This window comes from Amphiura filiformis, chromosome 14, assembly GCF_039555335.1.
Source record: "Amphiura filiformis chromosome 14, Afil_fr2py, whole genome shotgun sequence".
Classification (NCBI taxonomy): domain Eukaryota; kingdom Metazoa; phylum Echinodermata; class Ophiuroidea; order Amphilepidida; family Amphiuridae; genus Amphiura; species Amphiura filiformis.
Genome location: NC_092641.1, coordinates 35,512,806 through 35,529,687, shown reverse-complemented (window position 1 = coordinate 35,529,687; position 16,882 = coordinate 35,512,806). Strand labels below are relative to the sequence as shown.

The following is a 16,882-nucleotide window of genomic DNA, read 5'->3' as shown; positions in this document are numbered from 1 at the left end:
GTTTAAGCCAACTGTAATTATAACCCTATGCACATGATGCCATTGTTCTGATGATCACAGCACTTAATATGCAGCAAAAGGGAATTTCAAAGTTGTTTTCAGTAATAAACTATGTTTGACCCCTACATGATCTTGAACTCAAAATCTGTTACAATATAGACACCAGCTAATGTCAATGCTTATGTGTCAGTCGCACCTCTGTATACCATGTAATCTGCAGGAAAAGCAGCATTTTGAAGCTCTTTGTTATGTACTGGAATAACACCCTTAATGACCTTTGACCTCAAATCTGTGCTTACCCTATAGGCCCCGGCTATAGCCAAATCTCAATCCCATAAGCAAAACACTTTGACAGCTGATTAACATGTTTAAAACAATGAAAAAGCAAGGCGAAAAATGGCGTTGCATGAACTTCTGTCCCCCGTCCAAAAACAAAAATTCAACGGCAAATTTGCCGTAACACGACTCGATCTTGCCTTAAACGCCTCTTCGCAAGATGATTTTTGGACGGCATTTTCCACACACAAATGAATAGGTAATCTACCCGTTCGAATTCGCGTCGAAAAAAATCGGAATTTATTCACTTCTTCTGGTCTATACTAGGTCAAATTGTAACCCCCAAAATGGATTTTATTACATGTCGGACTCTACTTGCTCTATTAGGATACTTTGATGCGCTTCATAACAAGACAAACATAACATTTTTCTGCATTTTATAATGCGTCTTTTTGTCATTTTGGAACGTCATTTTTTGCTACCAACCGCAACGTAATCGCCTTACGGTAATTCCACGATTGACCAATTCACAATAGATTTCACCCTCTAGAGGGCACACTAACCTATTTTTGACTAATGTAGTTTGCCGTTGGCGTTCCCGTATCACGTTTCACGTAAATTTCGCAATCTCTCTAATAGCTAGCTCTAAACCTATACGCCACTATATGAAACTGAAAATTTTGAAAGTCACTCTACGCCACTGTGTGTTATGACCGACGATATAGTCGAAGTATACTGACAAAAAACAGGGTTAAAGTTCTTGCTATACCTTCCTCCATGACATCAGGAGGGCAGCTGTTAATATTAATATCTAAAGAAATGAACAATGTTTTGCACATGATACTGTCTCGGATTATGCGAAAGTGTCCGTAGATTACACCATGATAACTACTTCAGCTATCAAGACTTTTACAGGAGCTGCTATTGGAGGGGTTGGTTTTCTAATAAACTCTCGCTCCTTGAAGTGTTTGTCTTCAGCCAGGAATCATATCTGCCTCATCTATTGGGAAACTAGCAATAACTATCATAAGCGCTAGCTGCTACAGTTAGGATGAAGAAGATGTGATGACCTTCTACAACACTTTGTCAAATCCTCTCAAAGATATTCATGCACGCAATATGATTATGATATGTGGAGACGTCGATGTTCACCTGAGCAAGGAAACCATGATAATTATACTCCTTCCATAAATCAACAAATCGGAACGGTACACGTCTCTTTGACTTTGTCAACGCATTCAACCATGTTGCATTCACATTCAATTACACTAAACCAGGCAGGAAGTTAGGGACCTTCCAGTATACAAATACTCCAAAAGCTCGAAAAACTTGACTACGTCTTAGTGTGAAATAAATGAGCCAATTTAGTTTAAAATGTTTACAACGCATTTGAAATCGTTGGTTAAGATCACAGAGTTGTTACGGCTCAGTCTTCGTACTCCCCAAATAAAGAAAAATACAACCCGTTCCTCGAACTTCAAAAGCTATGTCATAGCAAACAGTTTCAGGACATGTAGACAATCAAAGTGTCCAACTATTTCGACCTACGTCTCCAAGAGAGTGAAGAATTAAGAACCCAGGAGAAAAGCAGCACAGGACAATCTGTCCAAGAAACAAGTGAGGAACTTGAAGAAAATTACTTGATGACTGGCCAGATAGGACAAAGTTGATGGAACGACCTGTCAGGTAGCTTCTAATCCAGGTGAGCAGCTTGCCGGGTACTCCTTTTGCCATGAGCTTCGAGCAAAGGCCGTCATGCCAGACCTTGTCAAATGCTCCTTTGATGTCCAGGGCAATCAGGCGCGCTTCGTTGCCTCTGTCCAGGGAGTTGGACCACCTTTGAATCAGAATGGTGAGGATGTCAGCTGTGCTGTGGTGTGGCCTGAATCCAAACTGTCTATCTGAAATCAGTTGGTTTCCAAGGAGGTACTTCTGAAGTTGGTTCTGTACAACAGCCTCCATGACCTTGGTGATGATGCAGAACAGAATCTCTCTTGTGAATAGGGATGACAGATGCAGTTTTCCATTGGCTTGGGAAAGCTCCCTTGGAGAAGCAAAGATCAAACAGCAGGCTGAATGGTCTTGCAAGTTCTGCACTGCATTCCTTCAGGACTCTTGCAGGGATTTCGTCAGTAACCGTAGCTTTATCTGGTTGCAGATTCCTGAGAAGCTTCCTAACGTCTTTGACCTTGAAGGCTATCTTTTCCATTGAGCACGTTGCTGAGTGCTGAACTTCAGTTGACATTTAGCGGAAACATTTTTTCAGCTTTAAGTTCCCTTGCGTTGGAACCGAGAGAACTGGTCAAGTTCTAGGTGAGAACACGAAAGTCGTACGTATGAAGCATTGTGACGTCACACCATGGTTCATACTACTTTCTTGCACCAACAAGTTCTGAAGATATTTATATTTACGGTCAGTTTCCTACACTATTTTCTATGGAGCAACCTATAGTGTAAACATAGCATCATGTCAAAGGGGCATTTCGTGATCCACAGCCTCATCACCCACTTTTCATAAAAAAGATTTTTATGACACTGAAAACCTCTGGCTACATAGTGTTTATGTACAACAAAAAAAAGTCTGGCAGGTTAGTTCGTTCAGCAAAAATATAGTCAAATTTTGGGAATAAAGCTAATTTTTCGTGGATATCTGCTGAAATCAAATGAGGATACTAGGATCACGAAATAATCCTTTAAAAGGGATCAAGGAATTGATTATGCAGAATAAAGCTAGCTTTGTATAAAATTCTTAGGCTTTTCCTGTTGAGATTGGCTTTAGATTGTTGGTTGTTGGTTGGAACCTTGAATTGGCTGATACAAATCAAGTTAAAAACGTCGATGTGTGTAAATTCAATTTTCTGCCTCAAGGCGACACGAAAGTGAATTGTAACTAACTAATCGATCATTTGCGTAAAACACACAATCGACTCTAAACTCACAATTGGATGATTCACCGACACAAGTAATTAATCTGCACCGTTTTCCTGTAAATCTGGTGTATTCTGTTTTGACAGTCACCAATTATATAGGTAGGATTGACGATTGTTATTGGTAATCAATTACATTAACAAAATTGGCTTTCATAGAGAGTAAGGGCCAGTACAGACTCCGAGTATTTGAAGTGGAATATTCGAAGTAACATGTCTTCCTTATTTAATCTAATAATAATAATAATAATAATAATAATAATAATAATAATAATAATAATAATAATGATAATAACAATAATATTATTTACGATGTCTGGTGGAAATATCGATTTTACGTCATCAAATATTCATTAGAAGTTGAATATACTAAATAACGATGACATGTTTACATCGAATATTCTATACCCACTAAAAAGTCTGCAGTAGCCTTAACAATTAGCTACCTCAATCCTACCTTTATATTGGTGAATGTCAAAACAAAATACATGGATTTTAAGGAAAACAGTGCAGATTAATTAGAGCTTAAAGCCTTAATGTACGATTTCCATCAAATTTTAATTTTGTTATTCTTTGTTCAAAATGTTGAAATACTATTAGTAATAACTGCCGGTAAGGGTTGCTGTCCATTTTAAGCTGAAACAACCAGGTAAAGTGAAAGAACTCCAACTGGTTATTTTGGCCATTTAACATGCAGTTCTATGGGAGGACATAAAGTCATAATAAAAAAATTACTGATGACTTTATGTCAATTTTTGCTCTGTTGACCTACAAAGACAACAAATTTGGCCGATTGCATTTAGGTGCAAGTTGGGATATGTGTAAACATTACAAATGTGCAAAAAAATCAGGTTTGAAAAAAATTAACCAATTTCATATTATAAGATCGTACAATGCGCATCGGTTATTTGGACTTTGGAGGGCACTGTGAAATATCAGTATGTGAAATATTTGCCTTTGGAACCGAGAAATATCTACGAACGACCCCGAGGGATATTCCGAGGTCCAAAGCAAAATGTTTAGATTTTGCACAATGCCCGACATATTAACGATGCAAAGTTATGACTTACTTTTCAATACACTCTTATATAATAGTGAGAAATAATCAGAGCAAACGTTAGTGAAATACGAGCTATGCATAAATATTGTATAATTGCACGGGCTCGCACTCCGCGTACAACACGCAGTGCATTTGGACGCATTCATTCTTTCTTGCGGGTTGATGCATTTATATTTGCTTGTATTTTCCAACATTCTTAGTGAAAATTTTGTTATAAAAATAGCAAAAATCATGGGATTTTTCTGATGATGCAGGGCTCGTGCATTAGCCGTATCTCAGTACGCGTGCATCATTTTGTACAATTTCACTCCCAACAAGTGATACGCATTTATTGACCTATTTCAGCCGATAATCGAGGTGTTGCTTCGAATAAAGATTCACCTGATATGCGGGGCCGTGCGATGTGTAGTTTGTCTCAAAATAAATCAAGCAATCACGATTTTAGCATTTTAATGTTATGCAAATGGTAAGAATGAAACAGTAGATGAAAACCGATATTTTAAAACTTAAAGTACGGGTAACATTACCTCCGTCCTCGAATAATATATCTGGTACAACTTTGGTTGTTTTTTGGGAACTCTTGTCTCCTCGTGTAACAAAGTACGTTCTCATCTTGCCCTTGCCTTTGATCTCAATCTCGCCTCGTGATTCCAAATCAAAACTGGGGTTACCATCAATTAACCTGTAAGCAAATATCAAACAGAGTCCTTAATTAAAATATAATGTAATGTTAAATATAAATAAGAATTCATATTACTATTGAAACTTATCGTCAATTTGAGACACTGCTAACTGATATCGATTTCGAAATGCCGGTGATGAATGACGAAAAATAAAAACTGCTAAGGCGATAAAAAAAAAACCTGTTCTACGGGCCCGACCGACCCATAATTTGTGGGGTTTTTTTTCATTTTGCTAAAATCATGTAAAATCAGCTGTGTTGGCGGCAAATTTTATTAACTGTGGCTTCTTCACTTAAAAGGGCATTTCGTGATCCACAGCCTCATCCCCCCACTTTTCTCAAAAAAAAGTTGAGATTTTTATATCACTGGAAACCTTTGGCTACATAATGTTTATGTACAAAATAATTCTTGCATATTAATTCGTTTAGCAAAGATATCATGAAATTTGAATTTCGTTCTGGTGCACCAGAACGAAATTACAACGCATTGTCTATGGAGCAGTGTAATACACAATAGAGAGATTGCGAAATTTACGTGAAACGTGATACGGGAACGCCAACGGCAAACTACATTAGTCAAAAATAGGTTAGTGTGCCCTCTAGAGGGTGAAATCTATTGTGAATTGGTCAATCGTGGAATTACCGTAAGGCGATTACGTTGCGGTTGGTAGCAAAATGACGTTCCAAAATGACAAAAAGACGCATTATAAAATGCAGAAAAATGTTATGTTTGTCTTGTTATGAAGCGCATCAAAGTATCCTAATAGAGCAAGTAGAGTCCGACATGTAATAAAATCCATTTTGGGGGTTACAATTTGACCTAGTATAGACCAGAAGAAGTGAATAAATTCCGATTTTTTTTTTCGCGAATTCGAACGGGTAGATTACCTATTCATTTGTGTGTGGAAAATGCCGTCCAAAAATCATCTTGCGAAGAGGCGTTTAAGGCAAGATCGAGTCGTGTTACGGCAAATTTGCCGTTGAATTTTTGTTTTTGGACGGGGGACAGAAGTTCATGCAACGCCATTTTTCGCCTTGCTTTTTCATTGTTTTAAACATGTTAATCAGCTGTCAAAGTGTTTTGCTTATGGGATTGAGATTTGGCTATAGCCGGGGCCTATAGGGTAAGCACAGATTTGAGGTCAAAGGTCATTAAGGGTGTTATTCCAGTACATAACAAAGAGCTTCAAAATGCTGCTTTTCCTGCAGATTACATGGTATACAGAGGTGCGACTGACACATAAGCATTGACATTAGCTGGTGTCTATATTGTAACAGATTTTGAGTTCAAGATCATGTAGGGGTCAAACATAGTTTATTACTGAAAACAACTTTGAAATTCCCTTTTGCTGCATATTAAGTGCTGTGATCATCAGAACAATGGCATCATGTGCATAGGGTTATAATTACAGTTGGCTTAAACATGGGGAGGGGTCTGTTTTGGGGAAATTCTAAAAGTTTATCCAATTTGAATGAAATTAGTATTATGTGATGTTGATATGATTCAAAACACGATGGAGGTCATTTTAAGGTCATCAGAGGTCAAGTCAAGATCAAATTGTTTTTATTAGATTGTCATTAAACTTAGTGCCTATATTTTTTCACAAAATAATTCACAATTTTGACCAAAGGCATTTCAAGGTCATCAGAGGTCATTTCAAGGTCACGACTGGACTTCGCGGTCTTACAAGACCGCAACATATCTATCTCTATGTCTTTCTATTCGATCAGTGTTCCGGGGGAATTCGTTGTGACGACGAGTCATAAACTCATAATCGATGCATGATGCACGAAGCAGTAAGCGAGCATGAAAAAGAGCAATGATGAACAGAAGAAAAAGATTCACCCGTTCACTCAATCATCATGATCATGAACAAATAGAACTGGAGCACGCAATATATCATGTCTAGAGTTGAAATGATATAAGAATAATAATAGTAGTAAATCAATAATAAATATGAAGTATAAATAAATTAAATTAAAGTAATAAAAGTATTTAATGGAGGATATTTATAGATAGAAGAGAAATATAATTGAACAAAGTGCAAATAAATTAATTGATCCATGGATAAGTAGTGTAATAATCAGCATGGTAAAAGCAGATGGTCTCACAAACAGAGAGTTTGCTCTGAAAAAAATCAGTGAATGGATGGTACAGCTAGCAGGTGAAAAGGGCAGTTAGACCAAGCAAAAAGGGGTGCCATTTCCATTGTTCTTTGCCCTACAGTGTGCGTACGCATTGTAGTTTGCTCAGGGCACGTGCATTTTAAATCGCCTACCGCATTTCATATACAAGAAAGCCATTGAACAGTGTAGCGGCTCGTTCATGCATATCGATAGACGATGTCAAGTGGTCTATAAATAAAACCATGAATGAAATAAGATTGTATAACTATTTGCCGTCGTAGTCTGATGTCAAAATCGATCGATGCCAAGTTAACTGATTTACTCACGGAACCACGATCAAAACGAACACAACACAAAGCCAGTGGATTTAAATTGGCACAAATTCGTACAAACTGTATAAACTCTGTTTTTTACTGATCATACTCCCTTCGCCATCCGACACCAAACTCTTGTTTTCAGTTAGGACGCTGGACAACCGATTGTTATTGTTCTGCAAGGCTCACTCAGTCATTTAATAAGGCAATACAAACGATCGAATTTGGTATTCAAATGAACAAAATTTTGAGTTACACCTTTTCAGTGTAAAATTTTTTTTTCGGCCAAATGAAAAGCAATAATTTTCATTTTTTTAGTAAATGTCAGGAAAAACTGTAATGCTTGATACTGTATTTTTTTTTCAAATCTTAGTGTTAAACTTAGTCGTGAAATTCAGTCATTTAGTGTAAGATTTTCGATTTTGATAGGCTTCAACTCTGCCCGTGAGCCTTTTTTGGATCAACCTTTTAGCTTTTCAAAGTAATATAGTTCGCTAAAGAAGGATTTTTCCCAACTTTCTAACGCACATCACCGTGAGCGATATATCATAGTTTTGTCAGAATTTCCGTTTTGATTCCATAATTTTTGACTACCAGCTGAAAAAACTTTAAAATCCACGAGTGAAATACTAGCATTGTGGATCGATATCTCTGGGTGCCCGGCCTGGATACAGTTTTGCCAGAACTTCAATATAGCAAAGAAATTACCTAGTGTTTCGGTATAGTGCCTTTTGTTTGTGTTTGTTTGAAATTGCTTAAACCCACCGAAAGTCATAATGAAGCAGCCAAAACAATACAAGGTTAAACACGGAAGTTTATAACAACCTATTATAATGACCTAAAGGAAAAATCATTTATGGTAACAATGAGCCTTGCATTGTAAGTCATGGTTAAAATGTGTTGAGTACCCACCCCACCCCCATAGGCCTACATAATATTACATACCGGTACCTTATAATATTTATATAGCACGGCTATAGCTATACATTTAGAAAGTAGGTCCTATAGCGCTAAATTATGACAAATAGGCCTACACAAACCCGAACGCAAGTCTGAAGGGTGTAATGAAAATGCCAACCCGCGATGGGGGGGTCATTCAAAATTCACCTGGAGATAGGAGGGACAGAAAATTAAAATCCCTCTAATAACACGCGAATTGTTCTAGGTTTGGACAGTGGATTTTCCCATGGACCTCATCCTAGGTAAATAAATAAACAAACAAACAAACAAACAAACAGACAAAATGGTTTTCATAATCATGGAATCCATAGCCCCTATAAATTGAAATTGCAGGCTATCACGGGAGCAAATTTCCAAAATCCACCTCATTTACCAGAATTGGGGATTTGGGCTACCAAATCGCTGGTCAGGCAATCCTGGTTTTCAATGGAAAAGGGACCTGGGTTGACAACAATTGAAATATCGATTATTTTTGCTGGTTGCTCTCGAGGTAAAGTAACTAAGTTTGACATTTTCGGAGCATAAAGGGGAAAAGGGTAAAATAAAAACGGAAATTCTGACAAAACTATAATATATAGACCCACACGATGTGCTTTACAGAGGTGGGAAATATCTTTCTTTAGCAAACTATATTAGTTTGAGACGCTAAAAATAATTTCTGTAAAAAGCTCACGGGCGAACTAAAGGCCTATAAAAATCAAAAATATCACACTAAAAGACACAATTGGATGCTTAATTTTAACACCAGGATTTTTAAAAAAAATGTTCATCCAAGCACTATGTTTTTATTTGACATTTCTGAAGAAAAAAAAAAATTTTGCTTTATATTTGACCGAGAAAATAAATTTCATAGCAAAAAGGTGTATCTCGGAATTGTGTTGATTTTAACATGTATCGATCGACTTTTAGCGCGACTAAGCAGAACAAAAGTTCGGTTGTCCTGCGTTTAGACTGTTTTGGTTATTTAGACAAAAAAAAGCCCGCAAAACATCGATGCTATGATCTAAACTGAACTGAATGCAGCCAATCGTATTTCATACCAATACAAATGTGGGTTCGATACACCCAAGGGTGAAATGGCGATTCATATCTCTTTATTGAGGTTGTGCATATAACGTATCATACCGTGAATATGACGGACTACTCAAATGCATTCAACAAAAGCATGATCCTTAGTCTTACACACAAAGCAAAATGCACTACGATCATATAGGTTGATGACAACATTTGATTGAATGGACTGGACTGCGCCATGATTACGGTGAAGGACACCGGTTAAAATCCTTTGTTTGGAGCCAATCGATAAAAGCATGCAGGGCATCTATAGATATATTTGTTTCAGCATAGCGCCACCATAAATTTATTGTAGTTAAGTTTCGAGGCGAACGGCATTATGAGGTCCGCCCGCACAATCCCGTAACAGGTAACCCGTATGGCGTTTCCAGTGAACGCCTCTTCGCAATCTCTCTATAATCATGCATAACTCGCGAACGCAAAATCGGAATCAACTGAAATTGTGGGAATAGTTTTTTTTCGTGGATATCGAATGAAAAATGACATATAGAGGATGCTGGGAACACGAAATACTCCTTTAACTTGTGGAATACATCTTTTGATGTATTCCACAAGTTAATAAAGAATGCGGCTGGAAATTTGATTAATTATGGATTTGTTACTCAGAAAATCAAAATTGCAAATGAGAAACATGTATATAATAATGACGATATTAATTACAACACAAGATTCAGGCCCGGTTCATAGTTTTTCATCGAAGCAGAATATTCGATGCAACATGTACAAAATGTTCAATTTATTTATTTATATAAACTCTAATGATCAAATATTATAGGACCACATGGCCCTTTCATTTAAAGGAGGATTTCGTGATCCTAGCATCCTCTTTTTATGACATTTTTCAGTTGATATCCACGAATAAAGCTTATTTCCAAAATTTCAGTTGATTCCGATTTTGCGTTTGCGAGTTATGCATGATTATGTGTATTACACTGCTCCATAGACAATGTGTTAGTAATTTCGTTCTGGTGCACCAGTGCACCAGAACGAAATTCAAATTTGGCGATATTTTTGCTAAACGAATTAATCTGCAAGAAATAGTTGGTACATAAACATTATGTAGCCAGAGGTATCCAGTGGTGTAAAAATCTCAAAGTTGTCGTTAGTATCATGTTTAAATACGTACACGTTCGGTAAACACCTTCATTTGGGTATAAAATTATGTGAGATTGCATGTGTTTGCCATTTTCTAGTCATGTTTAACTTGTAAGGAACGCTTGTTGACATAAAGTCGACCGATAGCATAATTATTTCCACCAGATATTCAAAGTCAAATATATTGAAAGAAATTGAATAACGAATACTTGTTGTATAAATATTCGGCGTTGAATGCTTGGACTATGAATCGGGTCTTGGCGGAAGGCAGAACAGAATAAAATGGGTCATCACACCAATTACTTTCTCTTTTTATTACGAAATTCGATTACATTATTTATAATGGCAAGACCCAAAGTGCAGTTTCTTTATCTTCTTATTTATATTTATATTTCCTATGAAACAAGCCGACCCAAAATGTGTGCCTCCCCCGATTTTGTTTTGTTTTTTGATCATCCGGTCTGTCGGCAAAGAGCGACACAACATTCGTTGACTAAGTTTCCTGCGCATCAACGTGCCATACATACTGCACTTGATCAAGCTGATTCTATTAAACAAATGAACATGATTTCTTTGCCTCCAATGATATCCAACCATCAATACAGGTTGGAGTTGCCAATATAAGCAAATATAATTACGATACTATATTTATTTTTAAGTTAGATATAATTATCTAATGTAAAATATGGAATGTAAAAATAAATAGTGCATGGGTCGACATGGAATAAACGGCCACTCTGTCATGATGAATTCCCGTTGCTTGTTTATTATCATCCGGTGGACAGCAAACCCTACATATGATACTAGCTATTGGTGACAATATAATGTGATGCGATCAAGCAAAATCAGTCGGAACTCGGAAATATTACATTTTCAGTTTCTTATAGGATAGTAAAAAGCATTTACAAAACCCCATTCAAATTGAACAACCAGTTCCAAAGATATGAGCAATTAAAGAGTTTCCAAAACAACAGGAAACTAGTCCTTCAAGAATGACCTCGGCTATGTGGGGGGGGGCTCGGCCGAACAACGAGGCCGAAGACCGAGTAGCGCCTCGGCTTCGCCTCGATATATAGTTTTAAACTTCTGTCAGCAGAGAGTCGTTCTTGAAGGACTACCGGAAACAAAACTTTATTTGGCTGTATCTCAAAATCAATATTTCGGAGTTGTATATATTTTGCTATTTTATGAAGATTTCAAATTGCCACACTTGTCGACTTCTTAAATACAATGCATGAAAATGGAATAACGCAATACCAAGCCAAGGTTATACTAATTGTAGATAGAATGGCCGATCCACATAGGACCAAGTCCCCTCCTAAAATTCCAAACAAGGGTAGAAAAGACCAAAAATGAGGAAAGGGAAAACATGAATAAAGGAGGAAGATAGGAAAGGAACATTTTACAAATGTTGGATCCCCCTACACATGCCCCCTTTCTTTATGCCTACCTAGCTAGGGGCTCGCTGGACCCACCCCTACATCAGCCCTTTCTTTATGCTTACCTAGCTAGGGGCTCGCTGGACCCACCCCTACATCCACCCTTTCTTTATGCTTACCTAGCTAGGGGCTCGCTGGACCCACCCCTACATCCGCCCCTTTCTTTATGCTTACCTAGCTAGGGGCTCACTGCAGTGAATTTTGCCTGGAGCTCCATTGCTCTCCATTCGTGATGATGTGTTCACTGTGTCACCGAATAAACAATACCGAGGCATCTTCACACCTACAACACCAGCAACTACTGGTCCTGTGTGCATCCCAACGCGAATCTATGTGTTCACACAAAAATATGGCGACCAATTTAAGACCAGAACAAATACCTCTATTGCAATGAATCATACATTATTAAACATGCAACAGCATAAAACAAGAAATGTCTCTAAAAAAGACAATGCCTCCAAGATACCAGTGAGCACCTTTTGTTATTAGTTAAGGAGATACTTATAATGCTAGCTTTAAGGTAGCGCTGTTGGATATATATTTTTGTCTGATTGAAATATGCGAGTCCATTCTCTCCTAATACAAGACTGAAAATTTTATTTTAATCGGATATTCGGTTACCAAGAACAAATACCTCTATTGCAATGAATCATACATTATTAAACAGGCAGCAGCATAAAATAATATGTTTGTTAATTAACTTTGTTAATCAATTTATTTATTTTCTAATCAAATGTGACAATTTTCTTTCTTCTCATGTTACGGTGATGATGATTGTATGGCATTTCCACTTTATGTTATTTATCCCCATCTTGTCACATAATGGCAGGCCATATTTGGTGCCCGGGGTGTGGTGACAGGTCAAGTAGATGGATGATTGTTCTTTTTCAGCTTCATGGTATTGGATCTACTGAGAGAGGTGAGGTTATGCCACGCACAGCATAGACCATGTCTTCCGGGTTTATGTTCACATCTTGTATGTAATCAAAGTAACTCATCCGGATTGGATCTCCCGAGATAGGTGAGGTGAGATCACTCACAGATTGTAATCAAAGCAACTCACCCTGATTGGATCTCCCGAGATAGGTGATGTGAGATCACTCACAGATTGTAATCAAAGCAACTCACCCTGATTGGATCTCCCGGGATAGGTGATGTGAGATCACTCACAGATTGTAATCAAAGCAACTCACCCTGATTGGATCTCCTGAGATAGGTGATGTGAGATCACTCACAGATTGTAATCAAAGCAACTCACCCTGATTGGATCTCCTGAGATAGGTGATGTGAGATCACTCACAGATTGTAATCAAAGCAACTCACCCTGATTGGATCTCCCGAGATAGGTGATGTGAGATCACTCACAGATTGCACCTGATCAAGTGCAAAACTCGCCACCTGTTTTGCATGAGCATCATCAGGGATTGGTACACCACCGACCACCATGTATGCATCACCTATGGTTTCCACCTAGCAATATAAAACATTGTATTAAACCAGTTATAGCTATAATGTCATGGTATACTCGATCATTAAAACGAGAGGGGTACTAGACCACTAAAACACTAGTGTTCCACAATGTCTTCTTATCCAGCCTTTATTGACACAGGCATCCACCTCTATTTAAATAAGCTGATTGGTACTTCAAGCTTAACAATGAATTCAAGTTACAGATCAACTCACTTAATCCCTTGTGTTTTCGTTTCTGAACAATAGACTTACAAAAACTGAAAAGATAAAAAATACCCTTAAAATACCATGCACTTTTATCTTATGAAGTCTGCTTGGTTTTTAAATCCCGTCTGGTCAAGAAGACCGACTAAACCATTTTATGTTGTGTGGATCTTCTGAAGAGCCTCTTCACGTACCTTGTACACTCCATGAACGCTGGTAAGTTCATCAAACCTGACGTACATTTCATTTAGTAATTTCACAATCTGTATTGGTTGACACTGTGAACACATATCAGTGAATCGTACAATATCACTGAAGAGAATCGTCACGGCGGCAAACTCTCCTGCATTAGAAAAAATGTCATCAATGCCTTATAACATCACGGATTAATATCAATATATTTTCTTTCGAGAATTGTCTTGTGACAACTCGTCAGAAGACATGTCAACGGTATCACTCTAAATGTGGAGTATTTTTGGCGTAGTGGTAAAAGCCTATCAGATAATTTGTATTATATCGCGATTTTTTTTAAATCAAAATTATTTGATATCAAAAGTATATTCCTTGTATGCAGAATGCAAGTTGGTGTGTATGATGTGATCTCAGGTTCCACACAAAATACTGTGCAAACATTGCTATCCGTACCAAATTGTTATTGAGTCCCTAGATGGTGCATTATATTTACCAGCTTCGACAGTCCGTCCTTCACGCAATTCATTGGCCACTTCCACCGGTAGCATTTGATAGAGTAGAGTGTCTGTTTTCTTCTTCTCAATCTCCAGGTCTCTCATAGTCACTCTTAATTCTTCTTTCTTTTGCTCAAGTTGCCTCGCTAATTCTACCTGGATATTGATACGGGCATAAATTCATCGCAACGTTACTTTTATATATACTTATGCAAACTATTTTGAGCAATCACTGATATTTTTACAGGTTTTTTGTTAAAACCAGGTACTAGGTCCCTTGGTGATATCCAAATCGGCAAAATTAGGCAATTGTGATCTAGAAACAGATAGCACATTCGATACAAAAATTATCACTTTCATGAAAGAGGATTCATCATAGATGATGCATGGGCCAATTAAACCACATTTCTCCAACCATCATCCCGAGGGTCAGATGAATCTTAAAAACAATGACCCTACAACACTTCACATTTTTAAACTTACCAAGCAATATGGCTTTAAGAAACAGTGATATCCCGGAGAGCAATATTTGGGAGATTCGCATTTGAGTAGAATAAACTATTTTGTCACTATTTTCCCAAATTACTGCAATCCCTACAGTGGCTCTTGATGTAATCGTCCCAGCGGTGTAGCAAGCAAGTGGACAAGGTGGACGAAGTCCATTGGCCCAAGGGGTCAGGGTGGAACATAAGGCCAAATAAAAAAATAAACATGTTTCACGTCCCTCCCGCTTCCTTTTTTGAGGGTTTTCTCAAATAAATTTTTGTTTTTGAAATTCAGTTATAACTTTTCAAAAAATATGTCTAGGAAGTTGGGATGCTTTCTATAGCCTTGTTAAGATACAAGAAACATTTTAGGAAGGTTTTGTGATCATTAGAGGGGGTGTAACTCTCAGAACAACAAATAAAAAAGGGCCTCCTCATAATCTTCCAGGCATTATTGTATGTACAGATTGTACGCTAAAACGGCTCTAAGTATGGGTATTTTACACCAATTTTGCGATAAAAAATAGAAAATAAAAAGCCCCCTCTTCCTCCTTTTTTTCGAAAACCCGGACGTGAAACATGTTTTATTTTTTACTTGGCCTAATGTACTTTAAACAGTAGAAGTGAATTTGTCACGGCCTGTAGGCACAGGAGGAAGTTTTAGTTGTGTAATAGCTAGGTGTTTGGACACTTTTTACACTTGATCAATAATGTAGGCTATATTTTGAAAAAAGTTAAAACTTTTTTCAACCAGGCATCTCTCTCATCTCATGATTTAGGATCTTTGTCAGTTTATACAAATGCACCTGATGAGTGTAGCAGCGTTTTAACGCCTGTCATACGAAACAGAACTGTAGTGTAATGTACTAGCCAAGTTCAACTTTAATGAAATATTATTAGCTCTGTTTTCGAACATCGAGCACTCTCTACCTTTGTGATCGCATACTTTTTCACTGGATATATATACATTTACGTCAATATTTACATGTAGATACCAATTTCAGATCAACCCACAAGAAACCATTAGTAGCTCGATTATATTTTCGCGAACCATAAATTTGATAAGATAAATAAATTAATGAAATGATTGAAGTCACACAATAGCGCTAACGACCCGGAACATGCTTATTTAAGCAGAAGAAAATCACCAAGATAAAATATATAAAAAAGAAAGCAGGGACATAAAAAATATCAATAAATCTGTCGAATAAACGATATTATCAACGTCAGATTAGTCATCTGCAATGACTATATATATATAAAAAGCTTAAATTGATTTTTTTGGAACAAATAACAGACAAATCTGACCTAAAATATCTGTCTCTGTCAACGCGAAATTGCACATAATTTGTAACAAAAATCAATCAAGCAAATTCGTATTTCATGGGCTGTTGAGAATTCCTGTATAATTACTTGTGTGCCTCATCCTCATGTACTGATAATTTGATATAATAGTTCAAGGTTTCCAAAATGAGTGCACATAGTTTGACAGATATATTTCCGACAATTAAACTTTTGATTGTATAGTTAATTCTCAATATATATTACAGACAGAAAAAGGGGAAAATGTGTAGGTATAAAAACTAAATGAAAGAAAAAGGTTATTCTTAGAAGACGGTCCACATAGCTTTTAAAACTCCCGATTTTCATTATTAATTTTGTTTGCTGCAGTATAGTAGATAATCAAATTTCTTGGTCACAATTGACCTACGACGGTCATTTAAAAAGTTCTACCTCCATCATCTCATCTCTGCCATACGTGCCAGGATATTGAAATTACCCATTGTTACACTCTTAAATCTTTGCTACAAAATAAAAGTTATTTGATTAAAGTGTGATTTAAGATATGTTGGTTAACATGGTTAAAGTGAAGATTTGGATCATCGGCAGCGATCTGCAAAGAAAGGCTAATTCTGATTTAAAAGGTTGCCAACATCTATGTGGAAATCATTACAGATTTATTTCTGAAAATGATTAAATTGCTTTCTTTTTGTTCAAATGCGTTAAATATCTAACGCTTGCAGATAGTACAGTTTTACTGAGCGTCATAGCTTTTGCACAACAAAATTGATACATGTTCAGA

The 16,882-nt window shown here is 37.0% G+C and overlaps 1 protein-coding gene across 1 annotated transcript in view; it reads right to left on the bottom strand.

The window, feature by feature from the left end:
• LOC140169387 (guanylate cyclase soluble subunit beta-2-like) overlaps positions 1–16,882 on the bottom strand; it is an 88,277-nt gene that overhangs the window by 8,425 nt on the left and 62,970 nt on the right. The window contains exons 8-12 of the mRNA XM_072192645.1: positions 14,314–14,470; positions 13,823–13,971; positions 13,278–13,424; positions 12,129–12,283; positions 4,791–4,945 (exon numbers count right to left, since the gene is read on the bottom strand). Of these exons, the coding sequence (XP_072048746.1) occupies positions 4,791–4,945; positions 12,129–12,283; positions 13,278–13,424; positions 13,823–13,971; positions 14,314–14,470 (763 nt within the window). The remainder of the gene's footprint in view (positions 1–4,790; positions 4,946–12,128; positions 12,284–13,277; positions 13,425–13,822; positions 13,972–14,313; positions 14,471–16,882) is intronic.